Genomic DNA, 26,959 nt, shown 5'->3' on the forward strand with positions numbered 1-26,959 from the left:
AAGAAAATCGAAAAACCACTATAGTGCCAAGAGATCAATCTCGTAAACAATAATAGTGGAATAGAAACATCAAGAACCAAATCGATATATGACGTGATTCTCAATGACCACTTTGAAAATTTAGTCATTTTTTCCAATTTTTTCGTTTGAAAATACTAGTCCCTGGTATTCTTATTCTCCGCTCTGAAATTATCTAACATCTTATGTCAAATTTCCGCACCGTCAACAACAAAAGGGTACAATATGGCATGGTACTCATCCTCCCATTATAAGTTTGTAACATGACGGTAACTTGTGAGAATATAAATGGGCCTAACTGTTAGTAAATCTGTCTAAACTGCTAGCATTTGTAACATGTACTGTCGAACCAATGGAGCACATTTCAGCAAGGAACAAAAGATCTCTATCATAACTACGTTCCATTCTCAAATTTATATCAGAATCACAATCCGACTGAACAAAGTTCCAATTATGCGGTCTATTAAGGAAAAGGAATTACAATGTAGAAAATATATCCACAGTGTAGATGAGATGACATTGCAGCACCATGCCAAGTGAGAATCTTCAAAAGCTAGATACGCCTTGAAATTTTCAGCATTTGACTGGAACCATACACCATCCGACCATCATAACATCATAATTTATGAACGGCAAGCATTAAAAATTTGTCCTCTCATTACATCTACCGGCATGTGCTCAACCGTGTAACGCTCAGGACCAAAGTACACTCCTGTCCTCTCCAAGAGCGAAATACTTTCTTCTCGACCATACTTCGAAGCATATAGTTTCAGGTATTCAAAGTCCTAAAAGGAGGCATAAAGATTAGAATGAAAATGAAAATCAATTCCTTTCATGGATGGACAAACCATGAAAATACTCATTCATTCATGGAAATCAGTTAAAAACCGAAAGGGCAGAAGTATTTCAGATAAATGCATGAGTTGAGAATAAATTTACAGTACGAGAAAAATGTTAGCACTTTACCTGCAAGCCACTAAGTAGGCGCTCTAGCCTAAGAGAAGCCACTGGTTGATGAGATTTTGAGAAAACCTCACCAGGGTAGTATAAAACTCCATCCCCAGGAGGAAGGCCATGCCTGAATCTTATCTGTTTCCATAAGACCGGTTGGTAGGAAAATAACAATACAGTATAACTAGTACTAATAGCTCCATTATTTTCCAAATTCAGCACAAAGAGACTATTAAGATACCTCTGCACTGGCTGCAGTTGCCTTCTCATAGCAGTTGGCACCCCAGTATAAAAATCCGGTGCCACCCTCCTTCCACACACGCCACATGACAGCACGGTGTTGAGTACCACGCATCCCAAGGTGCCAATTTGGATGAGGATCTGATGGCCCCATGCAGACATATGTCCACCATTCCTGTAAAGAAACCGCCACCTTCTAATAAGAAAATGAGAATACATATATAAAGAACAAGCACAACAGCAACATGTAATCTACTATGCATCAAACATGGAATTCTCCAATTCAACTCTAGCAGGATTCAGGTTAAGATGCTTAGCTTGAGAATTGGACAAATTTAGTTTCAGAAAAATGGATAACATCGTGAAGAAATTAAATATCTATGACTAAAGGGAAGACGGGGGGAACAACAAGAACAACAAAAATATAATATTACCTCACCATTCTCTGGCTGTAGTTCAGCAATAATATCCTTCACTAGGTCCTCACGATTGCCCAGGACCCATTCACTGCAAAGACACATTCAAATTTTTAGCCTAGTAATAAGGGACTTTTGATTTTTCTGATTTCCCTCCTACCTTTTTGTTTCAACCATTGGAAAAGTAATTTACTCCACATGCACAAAATTAAGAATATTAAGTATCCAAAATTACAAAGTTCAGTAACCTAAATAATAATCAGATTAAAGTATTAAAATTTTTATTACACCCTTTGGGTCGGTCCTTCCCCGAACCCTGAGTTAATGCGGGATGCTTGTGCACCAAGCTGCCCTTTTTTTTAAGAAAACAAATACATTAAAGTTCTAAAAAGTACGTATCAGATCAAGATGTCTAAACAGGGGTTACCTTGTACAATAAATTTGAGTATGAGGACGCAGGAAACTAGGAACTTTGACAAAAGCCTCAAATGGGGTAGGTGCAAGAGGAGCATCATTTGGCCCTAAGAAATTCAGGGGGGGATGAAGAAAAAGGAAGTGGAGTGTTACATGGAGAATGGAGATAATTTATAATTGACACATCCACCAGAAAGTATATTAATTAATTGTACTCTGTAGAAGCACTTCCCATAATTCTCAAATAGACAGCAAAGGCAATCATCAATAGATGCCAAAGATGTGCCAGAAAGCAATATATACTGTTCTGCTAAACTGTTATTTGAATGCTTAGTTTGTTAAGAAAGATAAAAGGCAGTTTCTCATATAATAATATACAAGACCAAAGATGGGATCTATGCAGCTAGAACCAGACTGCAGACTTAACTATACAGCAAAACTATTCTTATTGACCTCAATTATTAATGAAAGAACACCAGGATGATACCGGTTACAGCTAACAATTCAACTAATTTAAGCTGTTCACAAGCAATTGACCGAAATATTTGCAGCCACTACAAAAAGTACAATTATCAAATAAAGTTATAAATTAAATCCATTGCTGAGTTGAAATGCAACCCAAAAGACAACAGAGAGAAGAAACTGAAGCGAGTCTGAGCACAAGGCTGCGGGATTTAGGCCCTAATTATTAAGCTAAACAACACATACCAGTATAATAAGTAGTTAAAATACGAGCATCTGGAGCGTAAGCATGAATCGCACTGGCCATGTTGCGAAGAGAATCATATTGTTCGAAATTTAGAGGCTGTAAAAAAATATGAAAGATATCAAATTAAACTACTTCAAGTTTGTAGTTACACCACTTAGGATCCTAGAAGATATACTGAAGGTATTAGAAATTTTAGGTCAGCATGAAAACAAGAAGGCAAATATCGCATGAATTCAGAAAAAATTGATTTGTCTTTCGCCTCTTCGTTTTTTTTTTTTTTTAAGTAGCACTATCAAAACACTGTTTATACCTCATCCCACAAGTAAAAGTAAGCTTTTCTCCAGTGAGACTTCGTTCTCAATATCTCAACTTGTTTCTGCAAGTAATCCTTCTCTACAATGTTACTGAGGCAGAAGAACATGTGGGTTTAGTAATCAACTCCAATTGCAAATATATCTGATAGAAACGAACACGGAAAACTCAAAACTGTGTACCTGGAGATTACTTTACTGTAAGGCACAGCGTATGCTGCCAACCGTGGGTCTGAAAAATATTCATCTGATTTTGGATGATCCGCTACAATTTAAGAAGAGAGTAAGACTCAGCAATGCTATTATTTCTTCTATTGGGAACAGTTCTTTAAAGCTTACTGCCTTATAAATATACCTGGCCATGGACATGTATATGTCAAAACACGCATACCATCAGCCCATTTGCAAAAATAAGGGCTAATTCTATATTGAAGAAGCCATTTGAAATGCTGATCCAGTTCCTCATACCACTCAGCTGTCCCATGTTGAACACCAAACCGATCCTCAATTACGGTATCCGATATCTAGTATAGAATAAAGGACATGACAAATTTTGCAACAAACAATGTTTCTTAATTTCACAAAGATGTAGACCTGAATCGCATCAGTAAATGGAAGGGATGCTAAATAAGCACTACTCATAAAACAGAGAGACAAGTTCCATCTTCTGTAAGTGTTTTAGAAAATGACAAAATGGGTTTGTATTTTGGAAATTTAATGTGTAAAGGATACACCAAAGACAGCAGGGAGCGAAGGAGTTTCTGGAAGTACAAATTCCCAAACAGTCAGATTCAACTTCACCCGTACAGAAAGGCTTGAAATGGCATCCTCCTCCATTTTATCTACTGCTCCGTTATCTGAAGTGAATTCAGAAAATGATGGCGACAACAGAATCCTTCTTAGAGTTGTAGTTGCAGATTTCATCCTTCCAACCTAAAAAATCAGATGTTCTAATGAAAAGCTCATATATAATAACTGTCATGAAAAGCACATATCCTCAAACCGAGAATTTTTAAATTTTTTGTTTTTTTGAAAAAGGTATCAGAATGAAAAACAGCAGTAGGGGGGAAATACCCACCACTTCATCTAATGGTTTTCCGTCAATGGGATCTACCATTTCAAGGCAGTCCTTAAGCTCCTTATACAACTGATGTTTCTCAGCCTTGCTTAAACTTTGACCAGAAGATCTGTAGAATGGTTAATGTTGACAAAGTTGATAAACAGTATTAAACTTCGATTCTAAAAGGAAAAAAAATCAGAAGAAACTGAAACAAGGCTCACTCAGCATCTGCCTTTAGAGCAGTAATGATAACCTCTCCTTCATATTGTCCAGGAGGTTGGGCACTAGGAACATCAATAGATATCCAAAGTGCAGCAGTCTCTCTGCAGAAGCAAAATAATGCCAAAAATCAGATTGTAAAAGGGTAATAAATATTAAGCATCTTGTAACACCACTGTGAGAAAAACTCGACAGAAAATATCACAAACAAATACCCTGGAAATAGGTTTATTTGACTAACTGGAAGATCAAGGGGCACAAGAGCATCTGGTACACCTAATATGGGTACCACCCGCCTCAACTGTATTGACTGCCCAACAATCAATCTGCCAACACACCAAAACCAGCACAATATCAAACTATGTCATATTATTTATTCGATGAGTTAGGAAGAGATTTCCAACCTGTCTCCAGAAGTGGAGCATAGGTCACTACATTGAACCTGCACAGCCCCTGCAACACCAGAACCAGCCCACGAAACCTTTGGTCGGATAGCTATCTGAACACTCTCCCTTTCATTTCTAGCTGCCAGCAGGTTTGTCTTCAAGATTGTATAAAAAAAATAAAAATAATAAAAAAAACTACTAGTGTCAGAAGCACAATATCATCTTTCAATACTTTCATACTTTCTTTAGGCTAATTTTTATCCGCAACTTCTATATGCCTAAACACCAGCATCCAGTCTAAGGTACAGACTACAGAACTTTAAGTTTCAAATAGTTAAGGCCATCAGTGCAAATATGGAGTTATATTCCTCCCATATTCATAATATCTTAAAATTAAAAAAATTGGAGTGTTATCATGACTTGACTAATCATACACTACAAGCAAATTGTGAGTTTAGCAACTACAACAAATTGAAGCACTATCATGATTTGATTAATCATATTCAATATAACTGCTGAAGCATTCATCAACTGTATTTAAGTATGTACTGTGCAAGTACAAGTATAAAGGCAATGCTCAGTTTCTAGGTAACTACAGCATATGATAAATCACTCATGCAATGCCTATGCATAAAAAGCAAGCAATGGTAGGCTCATGAATACAGAACATATGCAATTTTGTATAATTATGTGGACCAAATTTAAAAATAAAACACCATGAAATTGAGTAAGGATGATTATGATATATAAGCCACTGCTGTAAGATAAGAATACTAACAGGCTCTAAATGTCTGGGCATATCTTGAGGTCCAACATTTGCTGTGCTTGGCATGCACCAGACATTCACCAAATCCTTAGTTGGAATTTCGGTCGGATCAATTGCTCCCTTGAGATTACTCAAACCAGCTGTGCCCCCATCATTCCACCCATAAGCCGTACCGCCTCCAGCAACACCTTCAACTGGTGGCACTGCCTCTTGAGAATTTCCTGCCAGATGCATCAACAAATGATGGTGCAATTAAATTTAAATATCTAGGTACAGTGTCACTTCAAGATCAAAGTACTATTCAATTTTTTTTTAAGGAAAAAAAATCCTATAATTTCGAGAAAGCATTTTAAAAGATCTCTTACTTTTCACATCAACGAAGATTCTAGATGGAGCATAACAGTTAGACAATTGGAACATAAAAATATACTTTTAAAGAAATTGTATAATCTATTTAGATTCTGCACACTGATACTGATGTTCGATCCAGATCAAAACAACAAAAGAGAAGTAAGCTCATAGATAGAACAGAAGTTTCATATACAGAGCTTAGCCAATTAAGTTCAAGTTATATCATGAAAACAATATAAAATTCAAGATATAAGTGTTAATTCACACATGAAAATTTAAAGTTAGTTGGAGGATGATGCATATCCTCCACAGGATAAGCCCTATCAACCTCATTGTGCAGAGCAGCTGCCACACTAAATAACCGCCATAGATCGGTTCGCTCACTAAAGTCTAAGGCCATAATAATAGTAATATAATAATAATTATAAGAAACCTAACGGAAAACTCAATTGAAATTATATATCGAGAACTCATAACAATTATAATAAGCAGAAGAAAGAGGAAATAGAGTGAGCTTGGATTTTTTTGCAGGGAAATTGGGAAGGTCAGAGAGAAGAGCGCAAACCAGAGTTAGCCATGTGATGTCGGAGGTGGTGAGAATAGCAATGAAACGATCGCGCTTTGATGAATTTGAGAGTTGATAATCACAGAATCTGTGTGAACTGCGTGACTGTGTTGTGCTTTTCAATCCAAATAATCCAAAGGAAAACAAAAATGTTAATGTTAATGGTAAGTACTGCAACTTTGCTTTGCGCACTCACGCTCTATATTCGTTTGCAAAACGCTTGCGATTTTCCAGAGCTCTGTCCACGTATTTTTTGTTTTGTTAAACAGAAGCTGAGGCATAGCATTAGAAAAAAAAAAAGAAACAAAAATTCCTAACACGCCACGTCGTTGTTGATATTTTAGAGTGAAAAAAACATAATTTTGGACAATTGGGCCTTTAAAGGAAACTTTATCAATTATCATAGCTTAAATTATTTCCATTATTAGTTACGTGTTCAATATGGTTAAATCATGATGAGTTAAGCCGATAGATTTGGTACAGGTAGTAGCAAGTACTCGTCTCGGAACATATTTTATAGAATTTTGCCTTATTAGCAAACCCTAATTTATAATGTAACAAAAAGGCATTTTATAAGAATATAAGGCGAAATAAGTGACATTTAAATAGGATAAAGTACTATTTTAATTTTCAATGTTTAAATCAAATTTTAATTTGATTTCTAATATTTTAAATATTCTATTTTTGTTTTAAAAGTTTTAAAAAATTTAATATTATCCTATCATTAAATTTTATACAAATAATTAACAAGTGTTGTGAACATTACAATGTTATTAATTATATTATATCTTTTTTGTATATTAAAAAATATAACTAAAACCCGTCTTTTTTTATATTGAACTCTAAATCCTAATAATTAATTATCAATACTCCAAAATAAAAAAACTTTACATTCATAACCGTTATTTGATAAATTTTACTTACAAATTAAAATCAAACGTTATTGATTCTTTAATATACAAATTATTTATGTCAAATTTAAGGATGAAAGAATATTGAACTCCGTTTGAAACTTTTTAAAATTAAAATAGGTCATTTAAAATTTTAACACCTACATATAACATTTAAAATATTAAAGACCAAATTAAAATTTATCTAAATATTAGAAACTAAAAAATAATACTTTACTCTATAAATAAGCAAAAAATATATTATTTAACTATCACAAAAAAAGATGAAAAACAATACTTGTAACCCCCTCTCTTTTTTGGAAATGGATCCTCTCCATTTTTTTTATCATTGGAGGGAATAAAGTATAATCTCTCACCTTTAATTCTATAAGTAAATGAGAGAGAGAATGCAATGAAGAGTAAGATCTTCCACTGGATACCATCCATTTTTTTTCCACCGGAGAGGATCCACTCCCCCTTTTTTTTTCCTTTTTTAGTGTTCTACTCTAAATTAGGTTCATATTGCATCACTTTTAAAAGGTTATATTGGTTTGGTAAGTCATAAGATTACAACACATAGGTAAGGAGCAACAAAAATAAAAAACGAGATACGCAAGCAAAATCCAGTCTTCTTCAATTAATTTATAGGTAACCTAAATAAAGCACATGACAAGTGATAACGGTATAACCATATGAATATGACTAAAGTTTCCTGTAGTACATTATATCCCTGCGTCTGTCTTAATTGGCTTCTTTGCTAACTTGAATGCATCAAATACGGATTCCTTTGGTTGAACTTTGACATTCTGGACACAGTGCTCTGCACGTAGTGAAGACCTCCTTAATATATCTAAAAGCGACACGCTTGACTCTTGAGTTGTGGAATTCAAGGTGGCAGATATTTTCTGTGTACTTCTTTGGAACTTGGCAGAAACAGCTTTTGCTGGTTGGCTCTCCCTCTGAATCTGTAAGTTGTATCGGGTCAAAACCGCATTACAGTTACCACCATTGTATTAAAAAATATATAAAATAAATAAAATAAAACTAACATAAACAATCAAGCACTTTAATGTCCAGATGGTAAATGGCAGCCAACATTGGATTATTGAATGTAGTAACATGGGTTGACGATGCAAACATTGGGATCAACATCGCTTCTAATAATAGTTTTAAACTCTACCTCATATTTTCTCAATACGTAATTAATTTAAACTTTTCTCTTATAAATTTCAAATATAATAACATTATCTCTAATTTAAAAAATTTAAGAATCATTTAACAGATGTAACTGAGACGTTAAATTCGAACATTTTCAAACAAAACTTGAAGTCTTTTTAATAATTTTATCATGTAAGAATAATTTTAACATGTATTAGCCGATTATTGAAATTAAATTTTGCAGTGTCATCCACTTATACAGCATTATTATGTGTATAATTAATTAAAAAATCTTAATACAAACATCAGTTAAAATATTTGAAAATATCAAATATGTTTTATTATGTATATCATGAGTAGGGGTGAAAAAAGGTCATCTTATTTGATCTAGTCTGTTATAAAATAAGTATAGACTCAAACTCTTATAAAAACCTTAATATGTTAATAGACCAGACTCAAGCTCATTAATTAATTTTATTGACCTATCAAACCTATTTAGACCTGTTAACACATCATTGAATATATAAATAAATTTTTATTATTAACAAAATTATGAAATATTTTAAATTTATTATATTTAATTATAAATACTTTTGTATATTTTAAATATTTTTAAAATTTAAAATTTTTTATAAATATTAAATATGAGATATTACATATAGATATTTTATTAAAAAATAATTTTTTTTAAATAATATTTTTATTTTTGTAAAAAAAATTTTATCAGGCCTTTTAACAAGCTTCAGGTCAAGTTAAATAACAGGCCAGACTTAGTACTTAAAAAAAAGCTTATAATAGGCTGCAGACTAGACTCAGATTAATTAACTAGATGACAAGTCAAGCCTGTTAAGAGTAAAACCTGGCTTAGCCTAGCCTGTTTTCACTATTTCATGAGTCTACAAATTTATACAATTTATTTTTTTATACTAATATTGATAATATATCAAAATTTAAATAATATCATTATAAAGTGTAAAATCTTCAAAAATTGTCATTAAGATTTTCCTTTTGAAAATATATCTAAAATTGTTGGCGGATCAGAATTAAAATGACCACGTAACGAAAAACAAGTCTAAATTATAGGATACCATGCTAGCTTTCAAGTTTCAACTAATTTGTAGTCTGCAAGTTGTTACCATTTCTGAAGAATCCTCGGACATAGAGACAGAGAGCCTGCTACTGCTGTCATCTCGCCCAAATATAAATGACCGAACCTTTGCTGATCCGTGCTTTTGAGATGTGGCCATAAAATGATTTGTAGCCCGACCGACAAAAGACTGCAAATATTAGATATAAGATAACTCAGATATGGCGTCGGCACCTCATATATACCTAATCACTCGGTATTATATATCCTTGAAATTCAAGTCAAATAAGAATCTAAAAATATAGACTCGCACATGACAATTATTAAAGGAATTCCATGACTTTCATCAATTCAACGAAAGCTTCATGTGCTTCACATGTATACAAGTTCAAACTTCCTCACCTTGGATGATGTGTTTACTTTTTGTCCAAGGAGCGACGTTTCAAAGAAAGCTGCAGCGTGGAGTAACAGCAGAAACACAATTAGTATTCTCACAGTGAAGATGACTGTTTGGTATACATTGCATATGCTAACAGTAAAATTTGATGAAATCAATAGATCTTACATGGAACTTTTGCTTTCCTCTTGGTATCAGGGACAATATTTAGCTTCTTTATGAGACTGAAAACTTCCCTGCTACTTTCATCCTCTGCTGGTGACAAGAATGCGGCTCTCTCTTCCTGATCCAAAACGAAGTCAAATCTTATTATTGCACGAATACCTCAATGAAAAGTTAGAGATACACTGATCATAATAACAAGCTCAAATGCTTCAATAAAAGAAAAGTGGCACTATATATTAACTATGCTTGAGTAGTTGGAACTCACAGATTTATCAATGAGGCACTGCTTATCTAGCATCTTTTCAGTTTCCTCGTCATCAGATGAGACATAATCATTATCTTTATCTGTAAACATCTGTGGAATCATCTGCTTCGCCTTCTTCAGATTAATCTTCACAGCATCTGATGGTGCAATGTATTCTTCAGCTTCTTCATCAGATTCATTTTCAGCTTCTTCACTTTCCTCATCTTCTTCCTCTTCAATTAATGTTGGTTCTTTCAATTTTGAACCACAATTAAGTTTATGAAGTAGATTGTCCATTCCAGCTGTATCTTGTTGCTCAAGCCACTTCTGGTGGAGTTGGTCACGCTTTTCTCTATCAATTGACTTTTCTTCATATTCAGGTGTTATCATTTCATTAAGTTCCCCAATATCATCATCATCTTCACCTTCTTCATTATCTTGGAAGCGCTGCATGTCATTGTCACTATTGTCTTCCTCTTCAGCTTCTTCATCAACAAAAGCCTTAACCGGGTCGCCACTTGGAGGTGAAGGCAAGTGAACTGATCCATGTAAACGAGGATCTATGTTTTCCTTGTCATCATCTTCATCATCATCATCAGAAGACCTGCAACAAAGAGTAACTTATCACTTCTAAGTTTCAGAATGGGGAGGTAAAAGTAGTCAGTCCTCTGCTATGGCAAATTAAGAGGTCATGATAAGTCAAGGGCAAAAGAAGAAGCATTATCAATCAGTTGCTGTGACATCAACACATGGCCAAACAAACAATATAGTCAAACTTCATTTTGAAGTAATTAAAGTACACTAGTTCCATAGTAGAATGAATAACTGTCAGAATTGATAACAAAGATACTTAATAAAGTAACAAAAGGCCAGCGACACAAAATCTGGGCACAACAAAAGGAAAAAGAAATTTCTAAAGACGTACGCATCGTCATCGGGAGGAGCAGAATCAAGTTTCAAGTTCATTGCAAGCATTGATGAAGCTGGTACTTCTTCTGAAGTGTTAATTGGCTCCTCACAAACAACATTAGTGTCGGTACTTTGGGAATGATAAGCGAGCTCCTACAAGATACAGACAAACAAGCAGTTAGCATAAAAAATGTCAAAATCCATGGTTAAAGTCAAGCATCTGCTTAAAATGGCTGTTAGAAACCTGAGTATCATCAATAGGAGCTCGAAATTCATGCTCAGGTTCTATACGCACAGCCTGAAAATCAAAACAGAGACATCAAAACGGTTATTTTGTTTGCAGTTGCATCCCAATGTGGAGACAAATGTCAAAATAAACTACTAATTTGAACTTTGAAGGGCAAAAAGACAAACAATAAAATAAAAAAATTATTCGAAAAATGCAACGATAGTTTGATATGTGGATCACGCATCATGTCTTCAAATATTTTTTATTGGAGAAGTACCTAATCTGATTATGTAATCAAACTTGAATATTAATTCCAATGATGCGTGTTTCTATATATATTTGATTTCCAATTACCATGGGGAAAGAAATGCTTTCACCACTTGGATAATCTGCAGCTTCTTTAGATCCATCAACATGCAATGTATTCAAATTGTCAATGGCTGCACACGAAGTATGTGTTTCCTCCACTTTGGCCTTTGCAACCTTGTCAGATATCTCCTCATCTAGAGGACCACGTTCAGAATCATCATCCACCGGTGAGTCATAACCATTATCATCACGATAACCACTAGATCTGCACCCAAGTATGCAATCAGCTTAAATAGAGTTTAATTAAATTATACAACTAAATTGCACATAAACACAAAAATCTAATGCAAATCCACCTACTTCTTCTGAATCTCTAATTTTCTCTGCCGAATTTTGTCCAGTATTGAAGAAATTGGCTTCTGAACCAGTGGAATGGGTTTAAAAGCTGCATCTCTAGTTTCTACAGAAGGTAGAGCAAACTATCTACGTCAGCATAAACTTCAGAACAAACCAAAACAAAAGATAGATTAAGAGATGCAGTTTCTGATCAAATTTGTACCTCGAAGAAGTCTCTGAGACTCAGCTCGAAGCTGTTTGAGATTTTCCCGCCTCTCCTGTTAAACCATGGAAATCACGAATTAGCACATCAGCAAATAGTGTATAAGAACGAGTTGCCAAAATCTGGTAGCAGCACGAAATCGGCTATGGACCTTCTCAGCCATTCTCTTATTGGAAGCAGATTCTTTAAGCTGCTTCTCACCGTCCAATCCCTTCTTCTTTCTCTTCCTCTTCCTCTTCTTCTCCTGATCCTCTGAATCCTCGTCTAAACTGCGTCGTTTTCTGTCGCGATCATCGATCTCGAGATCCGCAACTTCCTCCCCCTTCTCATTCTCAGTCTCCATCTCCTTAGAGTGAACCTCGTCATTTCCGTCAAGTCCATCACCGATAGAATCAAAGTCCAAAGCTCGCATTGCACCAAAACCATTATTCTTCTTGGCAGTATCGCTATCTGATGCGTCAAGATGAGCGGTTACTCTGCGGTCGATTTGGGGGTTAGATCCCCAATTAGAGTCCTCCACGTGTCCGGCGCTAGGGCTGGGACCATCGGAGGGAAGGGTTCCCGAATCGATAGGAGAGGAACCATCATGATTGGAGGGAGAGAGGGGAGGAACCCTAAGAGCTTTCTTGAGACGCTTGAGCTTTGGCTTAGGTTCGAGCAGGGGAGGGGGAGGCAAGAGCTCAAAATCTTCGTCGCTCTCCATTTCCGGATCAGATCTGAGTTTCTTTGTGGGTTAGATGAAAACAAAAAACAATGGATTAGGGATCAGAATGAGTGCCCCCTCTCACTCACATTGAGTTTAGCAAAATAAGGATGTAACAGTATCACTATTCGCGGCTTTCTCACCCAAAGAAATGGCGGTAAATGCTTTCGAAATTTGTCTAAACGCGCTCACGGAGATTGTCTTCCTTTTTTTTCTTATTTTTTTATTTGCAGGAGGGCCAAAGGCCCAAAGACAAAAAAAAAATAATTTCACAAACATTCTCACACTCTTTCTTCTACTTTTGTCATCAGCCAGAAGAGGCATTAGAAGAGGAAGAGGAGCTGCAAAACAAAAAAAGTTCGGACAAGATCAATTGAGCTTGCTTTGTCAGTACATATAAATTAGCTTCGCAAAATATGTGTTTGAACAACACAAAAGTCATTTTGTTTCGGAGATCCTCAATAGCCCTGATCAGAGAAAGCGTGTGGTGGTGGTTACTGGATGACCCGTCAATTAGTTTCAACGTACTGGAAGAATTTATCTCTATCTATAATCTGTTGATTTCCAGCTCCACTACTAGCTTCATCCCGATGTAGATGGCCCAAATTTCTACAGATGTTAAGGTGATTCTTTCAATCCTCATCATGAAACCCGCCACGAGATTTCTATCTCCGTTTCAAAGAGGCCATCGCAAATTCCAGAACTAGAGGGTTGGATGACTAAGCCGTCAACATTTAGCTTTATGCACCTATCCGCTGGAAGTTCCCAACCGACTAGGTAAGCTTTAGTGAGGTGTGAGAATTTTTTTACTGCTCTCTATGAGGTTTATCAAATTATTCTACTACTCTGCCAAATAACTAGATAGATTATGCAGATGAAAGCTGGTAGAATTTTTTGAATTGAAAATTAATTCATTCCGGACTTTCCAAATATTGTTGCAGACAGTAACAAAGAAGGTATGCCAAGGAGTCCCACTAATTTTTCGAGTGATCCTGAAAAGATTTATCCTTAACCAATCTTGCAAAGGTTGATTAAAGAAACCTTGAAGAAGAACACTGGTTGACCTGGTAGTGCAAACACTACATAAGGATAGTCGCGCAGCACATGGAGCAGAGGCTCTTCATGATCTAGACATCTGAGGCAAGTTTCAACCATGGTAAGACCTCTTGTCCTTCTCTTAACATTTGTAAGAAGTGCATTATGGTAGATTATCTAAGTGAAAGCTCTTAATCTTTGAGGAACTTTGATTTTCTAACACAATTTGAAATTAGTGTCGGATTCTCCATTTCTACTATAATAAGTAGAATATGTTGATTTAATAGAAAATTTCCATTAGTAGAGGGTAGCCAGCTAATACAGTCCGCACCAAGCGAGTTGTGAGTGGCTTTTAGAGTGTGAATTATATTAGTAATATCTTTAGGGAAATAGCTGTTTATCACCTCCCAATTCCACTCCCCATCCCCATTAGTAAAACTTGAGAGCTTCTCAGCGAGTCTATCTGCAGCGACAGGACATAAAGATACATCTTTTAGGCTGGTAATTCCAGGAACCCAATGATCAGTTCAAATTGCAATAGATTATCCATCGCCAATTCTCCAGATTAAATTCTTCTGAAAATGGTTCTAGACTTTCATGATTCCTTTCCAAGCATTTGAGCAATTGGCATTTTGATGGACTTTAGGAATCAAGTACTCACCACATCAGTACTTGGTTTTGAAAACTTTAACCCACAAACTATCAGATTTCGTCATAAGCCCCCAAGTGACTTTTATGAAAAAAATATTATTTGTTTCTTGAGCTTTGCAAATGCCTAACCCGCCTTGATCTTTCGGTTTACACACGGTGTCCCAGTTAAGAGGGTGAATTTTCCTATCTTGATCACTCAAACCCCAAAAAAAATTCCGACAAAAATCTTGTCAATCTTGTTGCAGGTTTTGTTTGGAACTTTCATAGTTTGCATAACATAGCTTGGAATAGAAAACAAAACGGACTGAGCAAGCATTGCTCTTTCTGCCATGGATAAGGTCTTCATGTTGCAACTAGAGAGCTTAGCTTGCATCTTGTCAATGATATATTGAAAATGTTGTTTACCACACTTCTTGTGGATCAGCAGAACACCTAAGTATTTTCTCAGATTGCTAGTGAGGGGTATCCCTAGCTCTCGGCTAAGCTCTTCTCTGATATTGTGGTTCACATTTTTGGAAAAGAAAATGCACGACTTATTGAGGCTGTCTTTTTGTCTTAAAGATTTGCAAAAGATTTTTAGTGCCTCCTTGACAACACCAACTTGGTCCCAGTTAGCTTGCATAAAAAAGACTATGTCGTCTGCAAACAAAGATGCGAAAGATTAGGACTATTCCTAGACAACTTTATAGGTTTCTGCTTTTTATTTTCAATAAAAGAAAGGATAAGATGTTATAGTATTTCAACACAAAGTACAAAAAGATAGGGTAAGAGGAGATCTCCCTGTCTTATTCCTCTGGACGGTGTGAAAGCCTCAGAAGGAGATCTATTCCAAAAAAGCTCATGCTAGGAGACGAAATACAAAGATTAATGAACGTATTAATTTCCTCCGGTATTCCAATATCCCTAAGCATGTCAATAATAAACAGCTAGTTTAATCTGTCATACACCTTCTCCAAATCTATCTTTATGGCCATAAGTCCCATGCCTTCATTCCTGGTCCTCATAGTATGAACATCTTCCTGTGCAACTAAAATGTTATCTACACTAACTCTGCCTGGGACAAAGCTAGCTTGGGTATTAGCAATCAGACTGTCCAAATGAGGTTTCATTCTGTCAGCAATAATTTTAGTAACAATTTTATAACACACATTATAGAGACTAACAGGCTTAAAATGTGTAAAATTTTCAAGGAAATGGATCTTAGGTATAATAGAGATAAGAGTCTGGTTGACGTGAGCTATATTCTCAAGCTCTCTAAAATCAACTTTGTCCACTCGGTAAGGGACTTAGCCATAATGCTCCAAGAATGTGGGAAAAACTTGGTAGGTAGCCTATCGCTTCCTGGAGCTTTCCAACTTCCCACACTAAAGACTGTCAGCTTTATTTTCTCCATTGTAACTTCTCTTACGAGTTGTTGCTTTTCTTCCTCTAAGATAATAGGAAATTGACCTACAATAGAAAACATAGGCAAATCAGGATTATATTGATCAGGTGAATATAAATATTTGAAAAAAGAGGCTCCCATAGCCTTAAGAATATCCACATCTTCAATCCAACTTCCCTCGTCATTCTTTAAGGTAAGGATTTTGTTTATTCGTCTTCTTCCATTAGCTTTCTGGTGGAAGTACTTAGAATTCTTATCACCAAAATTTATCATATTATACCTAAATATCTGTTGCCAATAGCTTTCCTCCTGAATAGTAATAATCTCATACTCCTTCCAAAGATCCTTTTATAGCTTTTTTAAGAAGGGATTTGTGCTGAAAGAGAGGTTGTGGTTAATACCATCCAGCCTTATGAAGAGTCTACGCTTCTTTTGAAAAATACGGCCAAAAGTGTAGATATTCTAATATTTGGCATTATCCATAAAAACTGAAATATTATCCAAAAGGTTTCTTTGATTGTTCCAACTCTGCCCTACCAGATTGTTGTAATCTTCATGAATTAACCAAGGTTCCAGCAAATAAAAAGGTCTCTCCCCACCTTGTATAGTGGCAATGTTGAAATCTAGGAGAAGTGGAAAGTGGTCAGATTTGAGCTTCGGAAGGTGTCTAACCCTTGCTGTCGAAAACAAACTATAGAAATCAATGTTACAGATGAATCTATCTAGTCTTCTCTTGACCTTTCCTCTCTGCCAAATGTATGGTGGACCAGAGAAGTCTAAGGAATTTAAATTGAAATTCCTCATGCAACTAATGAATTTGTTGGTATCTTGTGAAAGATTAGAATTTTCCCCAATATTTTCCAAAGTGATGACCGAGTTAAAATTCCCTCCAAGACACCAAAGGCCGTTAATTCCCATAGCTAAATCTTTTAACTTATTCCAAAGGCTGCTTCTATTCCTCACATGAGGACTACCATAAATAGCAGTAAGCCACCATGGTTCCCCTTGTTCATATCTAACTTTCATGTGCACAAACTGTTTCTCAATAAGCACAGGTTTGATATTTCAAATAGACTTATTCCAAAGGCATCAAATGCCTTCCGCAAAATCATCAGCATCACTAATACACCAAGAATCGAACCCTAGCTTCTTGATAGTAGCTTCCACTTTGTGTCCTGAAATATGAGCTTCAAGTAGAAAAATTAAATTAGCATGATATTTATAAACAAGGTCTTTAATGATAAAAAGGAACCCCTTAAAGGCAGTTCCTCTGCAATTCCAAAAAATAATATTTATGATAACAAAGAGATAAGGATAAGAGAAATCCTCCTGAAAAAAAATCAGGAATTTAAGCCTCCATAGGCCTGTGGTTAGGGGATACAAGCTCCTTCTATAAGAACCGAGATTAATTAATCGTTCAATTAAATAATTAAATTTTCCAAACTGGGTTTCGAAAATTTAGAGTGAGAATTAAGAAAATTAAATATGATTTTTGGACTCAGTAGATTTTTCTAAGTCAGAAAATATAATTTTCTGCGAAAAACCTCATAAAAACTCAAACTGGCAGATGAACCGGCCGAACCGGTTTAAGTATGTCCAGTACTGTGTGAGAATAATTAAAAATAGTAGAAAACCTTAGAAAAATATTTAAAGTCAAAAACCGGACGTTAATTTTAAAGATTTGGCCCAAAATTGGGTCAAACGGACCAAAAACGCTAACGAGTTGGACTGAGCCCAAGTTGGGCCCAAGTCCAACATATATAACCCTCCATTAATAAACCCATCAGCCATAAACACAACACAACACAGCTGAGAAGAGAAGAGAGAAGAGAGTTCCATTAATACTATTCACCTCAAACTTCCCAAGCTCATAACTTGAGCTACGGAGCTCCAATCACCGCACCGTTTATGGCCACACAATCACCACGAAGAGCTCTACAAAACCCACCCAAGAACCTGGTAAGAAAATTATGAATCCTTTCTCAGCCTTTCCTTTAAAAATCTGAAAATATAGTGTTTGGGGTTTTTGAGATTTTATTGTTTTGACGTGTTTAGGATCAATCTAGCTTGAGAAATCTATTAGGTTTTGCTTCTAAAACTGTTGAGGAATCTAGCACAAGTTGTTCTTAACCCTTGTGAAATTGTGATTATGATGAACCCTAGGTTAATTAGCTATGAATTACTTGTATATATAGCTTGAAGTTGTGATTCTTGGCATTTACTTGGAGCTTTGGAGTTGAATTGGTAGCTTGGTTGTGTTTAGAAGCCTGATTGCACTCAAATTAGGTTTTAGTGTATATTGGGAATCGGCTAAATTATGGTTTTATTTTTCTCTATGTAATATATAATATTTTTGGACATTTAGGCTAGAGACCCATAGGATAGAATTGAATTAAATTGGTTGTTGGAATTGTTGTATGATGATGTATGATGATTTGATGATTTGGGTTATTTTGATGGATTGTGATGTTGATGTTGATAATATGGTATTGAAGATTTAGATTGAGATTGATCATGATGATTGTGGTGATATAATGATGATGGGTGATTGTGTTGGGTGAAAAATGTTTTGGTGTGAAATAATTGATAAATTGAGGTTGAGGAATGTATAATGTGAATGAAAATTGGTGTAAATAGTGATTTGTGGCACAAAAAGTAAGTTATGAGGTATATTGGAGTTTGGAGTGGTTTTGGTTGGAAATGTTGGTAAGTTGAGAATTTAGGAAACTTTGGTAAAAATGGATTTTTAGTGAACTTTGACAGATCATATCTTGAGCTATAGTTTTTGAAATTGAATACATTTTCTATTAAATGAAAGATAATTTAAAAAGCTTTGAAATGGTATAAATTTTGTGAAAATCTAAATTTTGTAGAGAAAGATATGATCGTTGAAAGTTGGTGTCTGAAATCTGATTTCAATGAATGTTGCAGAATTTGTGATTTCTGGTTTGTGTGCGCACGCACAGCCTTGTGCGCACACACCCCCCGTGTAATTTTAAAAACGTGTGCACGCATAGCCTTGTGCGCACGTACACACGGGGATATGGCTGCTGTTGGGAGCGCTAGCACGCTCTGTGCACATACATAACCAATGAAATTTTGCAAGCTGTGTGCACGCACACGTTGGAAGGTGCACTCTGTTGAGGGCGTTCGAACGTATTGTGCAATCTATGCGTGCGCACACTTCTTGAAAATCCTCTTGGGCATGCATACGTACACCCCTATGCGTATGCACACTGCCTTGTTTTTCAATAAAAACCTTGTTTTTAATTGTTTCTCCTTCCCGGCAAGCTTGTAAACTTCTGTGACACTTATCTAAGACTCTTTGGCTTGTTTTTGGATGTCAAAACATAGAGTAAGTCCTAGGTGAATCTAATTAGGTATTTCTGGTAAAAAGTTAGAGGACAAAGGCTTAGGTTTCTAGAGTACTGAGGACAGTTTTGGTTGAGTGAGAAGGCAACGTATGGTATTGGTGATTGTTGACAATGAATTATAAAAATGGTGAACTAATGAGTTCTGAATGAATTGTGAAAGTGGTAAATTATTGAGTATTAAATAAAAATAATTTTCTGAAAACCACTGAATCACTATTTTATACTGAGAATTATGAGACGATATGCGCCTGGCAGGGACAGCGGTTAATCCCGCCTGTCGAGGTCGCGGCGGTAGCGTAAGGACGGTGGTTAATCCCGCTTACGTTGAGATGTGAGGTCCGTGGCAAGAGTATCCCACTCGCATCCCTTTGGATCACTAGAGTGTGCAGGCACTATATCCTGGACTGTGTTCCGGGCACGATATCTCGAAGGTTTCCAGTATGATACCGAAGGGCGACATCTCCATGGAGGTGTGTCGGCTTGGCAGTTGAACTGACAATGTGATATCATAGCCAGTAGGACAAGCATTCATCATGTGCATATTCTATCTGTTTGTTTGCTTTGCCAACTTGTATTGTTTGTCTAATTGTATAACATGCCTAAGTGCCTATTTGAATTACTTGACATATATGCTTATACTTGTGTTTTGCTTGCATTGTATTAATTGTGTATTCTACTGGGATTGAGGAGGTGATGATGGGATCACATGGAGGATAGGCTGGCGAAGGCTGTGGGACAGCGGAGAGTTGTTAGATTAGAAATCCACTAAGTTAGAATACCTATTTAATTTTATGGTTTCAAGTTATGTTTTAATGTTTTAGTTTTGCTTTAAGATGAATCTTGTGATGGATATGAAGTTTTAGGATTGCCTCTAGCGTCCCGGAGTCTTATATCTTACATCACTGGACACTGTTACCATACTGAGAACCTCCGGTTCTCATACCATATTCTGTTGTTGTTTTTCATATACAGGTCGCAACCCACCTCGGTGAGTTGATTTGGTGGTGACAGAGCGGAGGATCTCTATCTTGTTTTGAAGTCTTTTGAGTATTTTGTTTAAGATCTCTCACTTTTGTATTTATCTTTGGCCTAGAGGCTTACTTTGAGAGGAAATTTGTATAAGCTGTTTTATCTGTCTAAACTTTGTATGTCTGTATGTAACTAGCCGGCTTAAACTCTGCGAGCAATGACTATAACTCTATATTATTATCTTTTGATATATCTATATACATATACCTTGATATCTATACGTATATCTTGTGCCTCGTTTAGTGTAGCTTCGTGAGTACGTTTTGCGCTTTTCGAATTCTGTTTTTGGGCTTAAATCCTTCATCGGGCTTTTAGAATATATTATTTCTTTCTATATAAATATGTACAAGCTTTAGAATTGTTGTAACCTTTGATTAACCTTTGCTTTACGACGCGAAGTAAGGCTTAGGGTAATTAGGGTGTTACACTTTCTTTCTCTCGAGAGTTGAAGCAACTCCTTCTTGGGTTTGGACTTTTATCATACTTTCATCCAGGTTTAGTTCTCCCGGGTCTAATGGCTCATGTGGTTCACCTGCACTCTGCTGCACGTAGACTCCTCCGCCCATGAATTTTGATATAAGGGCAGTGGTGTGGGGGTCAGAGAGGTCAGTGATGTTCATGTAGGACTCTTGTTTGCTTTTAGCAATTTCTTTGTTTAATTTGGAAAACTGTCCCTAGTAATCTTGATGTTTGACTTCCTTCTCTTTTGAAATATTTTTCTGCTCATTTTGAGATTCTGACTTATTTGGTTTCAACCCCGGTTCAACCTTCTATTTCTCCTTTGTTTGCTAATTTTGATTTGGTTTATTTTGTTTTTTGTTTTTTTTTTTTGCTTATATTAGCACCCTTCTCCTTAATAATGGTGATGGCTTGTTTCTGTTTCTATGCATATCTTGCATTATTGGGGTGATCATTCTGTTTGACATGGGCCTACGTGTAATTCCTTTCCTTTTCCATATTTGGTTGGCTAGTTTTCCCTCCACTATGGGCTTGCTGACCCTTTTTTCTTGATACTCTTCTGCCAAAACCTAAAATCTAGATGCATTTCTACCTTTCTTTTTTTCTTTTGGAGTATGCCCTATTTTCGACTGATATCTTCTTTGATTTCTCTTAACTAACATCCATGGACCAAACAAATTTTTTGCTTGATTCTTTGCCCCAGCAGTAACGGTCTCATTATTTAAAACAGATTTCTCTCCTTTTTTTCCTCTTATGATATTTTATTTTGTTTGTTTTACGAAGGAGAAAGTATAAGAGAATAATATTTTTTAATAACATAAATAATATGTTAAAAAAGAAAGTTAATTTTAATTTTAAAAATTAAATTTTGAATTAATTAGGTTTAATGATAATTTTGAATTTTTTTGTCACAACCGCTCTCTCGTAATCCTGTGCCACTATCATCGCGGCTATATCGCAACCCTGGTGTCCTCACAGCTTCTGTCTCATTACTTGTTTTTTATCAACTAAGTCGGATGTTCATTTTACTATGTATGCAGATGGTTCTTTTCATTCTAAAGTGGATGTTCATTTGGGTATATCATTGGTATTTTACTTGATTTGCTTAATTCTGCATGCACAATTGCACATGCTCCGCATGAAATTTCATTTTACATGTTTGCGGATGATTTTTTTCACTAAGATATTGATGTTTATTTGGGTCATACCATTTGGGTGAACGAAGTAAAGTGGCACGCGATGGAAGTAGCGAAGACACGATGTAGCAGTGTGGAAGCAAGGACAGAGGTGCAGCATTGGAGCAATGGCAGAACAAGGCCTCTGGCTCAGCGATGGTGCAACGTCACGAAGGGGAGAAGAAGGTGTGCAGCAGCAGTGTTGCTTGTAAGGAGAAGAGGGGCGGCGCGATGCATGGGAGAAGAAGGTACAGCGATGTCGAGAGCAGGGGGCGTGAGCAAGGAAGAAGAGTGCAGCGGCTGCGTTGGTTACAGGGAGCACAAGCGGCGTGACGCATGAGAGAAGAAGGTGCGACAGCGGTGCAGTGCATTGCTTCTTCAGACGGTGGCAGCAGCGGCGAGGTGCATTGGTGACGGCACGACAATGAAGTGGGAGTAAAGCGGCTGTAGTAAAAGGAGAGAAAAATAGAAGGTGAGAGGCTAGAGTTGTGGTGGATAATTGTGGTAGAATATTTTTTGTTTTAGTGGGCATGGAGTGTAGCCCATTGTTCACGTTGTTTGCACCCTATTATCTTTCTAGCAGAACTCTTTACGAATATGCCATTTCTATATTATTTCTATCTATTATTCATTTGTGCAACTGCAATATGAAAACTAAAAAGAATAACTTACTATTTTTATTCACAAATATTTAAAATATTGACAAATCTATTTATAGAAAAATAAAATTAGAGTAATACTAGAAAGATAATAATATAAAGTTATCTTATTTAACTGGACGTTTATAATTTTATACATTTAACATCCAAAAATACATATTTATTATATTTAATATTATGTATTTATTTCAAAAATAACTAATGAATGTAAAATAAGATAAATTTTAGTTAATTTAGACTAATTTTTATTGTCTCGGAAATATTTCTAATAAAATTAATTTTTTACCCATAAAAATAGATTATATTTTTACAAAATTACCTAAATTCTAAAATATTATCCAAAATTCCTAAAATTAGCCCTTAACCTATCTCACTTCTAAAGTCCCAATCCTCGGACCTTCACCAGCACCTCCCAAATCCTTAATTATCCAACTTCCATCCCAATTATTGCCACCGCCACCACTACCACTACCATTATTGGCTCCTTCTCTTTGGGACATTATAACTACTATCATCACACTCTTTATGAGAAGATGGAGTTCATGAGAGAAAAATGGCATACTCACAACAATATCACCATGCCATCACCATACCATCAATGACAATGTCAGTGGTAGAAGCACCCAACAACAATAGCAGCATGTTGGTGCACGAATTTGTGATTCGCACAACTAACCAGCAAGTGCACTGGGTCGTCCAAGTAATACCTTACGTGAGTAAGGGTCGATCCCACGGAGATTATTGGCTTGAAGCAATCAATGTTTATTTTATTTGTCTTAGTCAGGATGTCAACAAAATTGTTTGGATTACTTGAACAATAGAGTTACTTGTTTATAAAGGACTGGGGAATATGTTACTTGTTGTGCAGTAATGGAGAATATGTTGGAGTTTTGGAGATGCTTTGTCCTTTGACTTCAACTCTTCCTTGAAATCCTCTTCTCACACGCAGATTCCTTCCATGGCAAGCTCTATGTAGGGTGTCACCGTTGTCAGTGGCTACTTCCCATCCTCTCAGTGAAAACGTTCCTATGCTCTGTCACAGCACGGCTAATCATCTGTCGGTTCTCAATCAGGTTGGAATAGAATCCATTGATTCTTTTGCGTCTGTCACTAACGCCCAGCCCTCAGGAGTTTGAAGCACGTCACAGTCATTCAATCCCAGAATCCTACTCGGAATACCACAGACAAGGTTTAGACTTTCCGGATTCTCATGAATGCCGCCATCAATCCGGCCTATACCACGAAGATTCTGTTGGGGAATCTAAGAGATATTCATTCAGTTTGATGTAGAACGGAGGTGGTTGTCAGGCACACGTTCATGGATTGAGGAAGGTGATGAGTGTCACGGATCATCACCTTCTTCACAATTAAGCGCGAATAAACATCTTAGATAAGAACAAGCGTGTTTGAATGGAAAACAAAGGAATTGTATTAAATCATCGAGACGCTGCAGAGCTCCTCACCCCCAACAATGGAGTTTAGAGACTCATGCCGTCACAAAGTATGTAATTCAGATCTGAAAATGTCATGAGGTACAAGGAATGTCTGTAAAAGTTGTTTAAATAGTAAACTAGTAACCTAGGTTTACAGAATATGAGTAAACTAAGATAATTGGTGCAGAAATCCACTTCTGGGGCCCACTTGGTGTGTGCTGGGGCTGAGACTAAAGCTATCCACGAGTAGAGGCCTTTCTTGGCGTTAAACTTCAGGTTATGACGTGTTTTGGGCGTTCAACTCCGGATCATGACGTTTTTCTGGCGTTTAACTCCAGACAGCAGCGTGTACTTGGTGTTCAACGCCAAGTTACGTCGTCTATCTTCGCGCAAAGTATGGACTATTATATATTGCTGGAAAGCCCTGGATGTCTACTTTCCAACGCCGTTGAGAGCGCGCCAATTGGACTCCTGTAGCTCCAGAAAATCTATTTCGAGTGCAGGGAGGTCAGGATCCAACAGCATCAGCAGTCCTTTTGTCAGCCTTTTTCAGATTTTTGCTCAGCTCCCTCAATTTCAGTCAGAAAATACCTGAAATCACAGAAAAACACACAAACTCATAGTAAAGTCCAGAAATATAATTTTTGCCTAAAAATTAATAATATTTAACTAAAAACTAATTAAAACATGCTAAAATCTACATGAAATTACCCCCAAAAAGCGTATAAAATATCCGCTCATCACAACACCAAACTTAAACTGTTGCTTGTCCTCAAGCAACTAGATAAATAAAATAGGCTTTAGCAGAAATTAAGAAGTAATAATATTTTAGAGTTTTAAATGAACCTCATATTCTTATTAGATGAGCGGGGCTTGTAGCTTTTTGTTTCTGAACAGTTTTGGCATCCCCCTGTATCTTTAAATTTTCAGAGTGATTGGCATCCTTAGGAACTCAGAATTCAGATAGTATTATTGACTCTCCTAGTGTAGTATGTTGACTCTTGAACACAGTTATTTTATGAGTCTTGGCCGTGGCCCTAAGCACTTTGTTTTCCAGTATTACCACCAGATACATAAATGCCACAGACACATAACTGGGTGATGAGCGGATAATTTGTATACTTTTTGGCATTGTTTTTAGTATGTTTTTGATATGATATAGTTAGTTTTTAGTATATTTTTATTAGTTTTTAATTAAAATTCACTTTTCTGGACTTTACTATGAGTTTGTGTGTTTTTCTGTGATTTCAGGTATTTTCTGGCTGAAATTGAGGGACCTGAGCAAAAATCTGATTCTGAGACCAAAAAGGACTGCAGATGCTGTTGGATTCTGACCTCCCTGCACTCGAAGTGGATTTTCTGGAGCTACAGAAGCCCAATTGGCGTGCTCTCAACGGCGTTGGAAAGTAGACATCCTGGGCTTTCCAGCAATATATAATAGTCCATACTTTGCCCAAGATTTGATGGCCCAAACCGGCGTTCAAAGTCACCTCAAGGAATCCCAGCGTTAAACGCTGGAACTGGCACCCAAATGGGAGTTAAACGCCCAAACTGGCACCAAAGCTGGCGTTTAACTCCAAGAAGAGTCTCTACACGAAATTGCTTCATTGCTCAGCCCAAGCACACACCAAGTGGGCCCGGAAGAGGATTTTTATGTCATTTACTCATTTCTGTACACCCTAGGCTACTAGTTTCTTATAAGTAGGACCTTTTACTATTGTATAGGAATCTTTTGATCACTTTTAGATCTCTAGATCATCTTTGGACATTTTAGTTCTTAGATCATTGGGAGGCTGGCCATTCGGCCATGCCTAGACCTTATGCTTATGTATTTTCAACGGTGGAGTTTCTACACACCATAGACTAAGGTGTGGAGCTCTGCTGTACCTCGAGTATTAATGCAATTACTATTGTTCTTTCATTCAAATTTCGCTTGTTCTTTATCCAAGATATCACTTGTTCTTCAACATGATGAAGGTGATGATTGACGCCCATCACCATTCTCACCCATGAACAAGGTGACTGACAACCATTCTTGTTCTACAAGCATCTGAGGCTTGGTGAATATCTCTTGGATTCCTGATTGCACGATGCATGGTTGATCGCCTGACAACCGAGTGCTCGCCTGACAAACGAGCCAACCATTCCGTGAGATCAGAGTCTTCGTGGTATAGGCAAGAACTGATGGCAGCATTCAAGAGAATCCGGAAGGTCTAACCTTGTCTGTGGTATTCTGAGTAGGATTCAATGATTGAATGACTGTGACGTGCTTCAAACCTGTAACCTACTGGGCGTTAGTGACAGACGCAAAAGAGTTATTCTATTCCGGTAGGGGAGGGAACCGAACCGGTGATTGGCCGTACTGTGACAGAGTATTGAGCATTAGCTTTCACTGCGAGGATGGGAGGTAGCTGCTGACAACAGTGAGACCCTATACGAGCTTGCCATGGAAAGGAGTAAGAAGGGTTGGATGAAGACAGTAGGAAAGCAGAGAGACGGAAGGGAAGGCATCTTCATGCGCTTATCTGAAGTTCCTACCAATGAATTACATAAGTATCACTATCTTTATCTTTTATGTTATTTTCGTTCATCACCATATATATCTGAGTTTGCCTGACTAAGATTTACAAGATGACCATAGCTTGCTTCAATACTAACAATCTCCGTGGGATCGACCCTTACTCACGTAAGGTTTATTACTTGG

At 36.6% G+C, this 26,959-nt stretch overlaps 2 protein-coding genes across 2 annotated transcripts; both read right to left on the minus strand.

Moving 5' to 3' along the window:
• Positions 1 to 380: 380 nt before the first annotated feature.
• LOC130946445 (uncharacterized) lies at positions 381 to 6,667 on the minus strand. Its single transcript, XM_057875201.1, has 16 exons — positions 6,407 to 6,667; positions 5,503 to 5,711; positions 4,743 to 4,879; positions 4,554 to 4,664; positions 4,341 to 4,442; positions 4,138 to 4,246; positions 3,792 to 3,992; positions 3,415 to 3,583; positions 3,243 to 3,324; positions 3,059 to 3,152; positions 2,748 to 2,844; positions 2,053 to 2,146; positions 1,644 to 1,716; positions 1,211 to 1,384; positions 985 to 1,107; positions 381 to 803 (listed from the first exon to the last, which is right to left on the minus strand). The coding sequence occupies exons 1-16, from the start codon at positions 6,417 to 6,419 to the stop codon at positions 642 to 644; spliced, it is 1,950 nt and encodes a 649-aa protein (XP_057731184.1). The 5' UTR covers positions 6,420 to 6,667; the 3' UTR covers positions 381 to 641.
• Positions 6,668 to 7,853: 1,186 nt separating this feature from the next.
• Positions 7,854 to 13,139, minus strand: LOC130946182 (uncharacterized). Its single transcript, XM_057874857.1, has 11 exons — positions 12,505 to 13,139; positions 12,354 to 12,408; positions 12,155 to 12,254; positions 11,840 to 12,059; positions 11,501 to 11,554; positions 11,273 to 11,409; positions 10,369 to 10,951; positions 10,107 to 10,221; positions 9,944 to 9,993; positions 9,591 to 9,731; positions 7,854 to 8,261 (listed from the first exon to the last, which is right to left on the minus strand). Exons 1-11 carry the CDS (start codon positions 13,054 to 13,056, stop codon positions 8,019 to 8,021), a joined length of 2,250 nt encoding a protein of 749 aa, XP_057730840.1. The 5' UTR covers positions 13,057 to 13,139; the 3' UTR covers positions 7,854 to 8,018.
• Positions 13,140 to 26,959: the final 13,820 nt, after the last annotated feature.

This window comes from Arachis stenosperma, chromosome 8 (genome assembly GCF_014773155.1).
Source record: "Arachis stenosperma cultivar V10309 chromosome 8, arast.V10309.gnm1.PFL2, whole genome shotgun sequence".
Classification (NCBI taxonomy): Eukaryota; Viridiplantae; Streptophyta; class Magnoliopsida; order Fabales; family Fabaceae; genus Arachis; species Arachis stenosperma.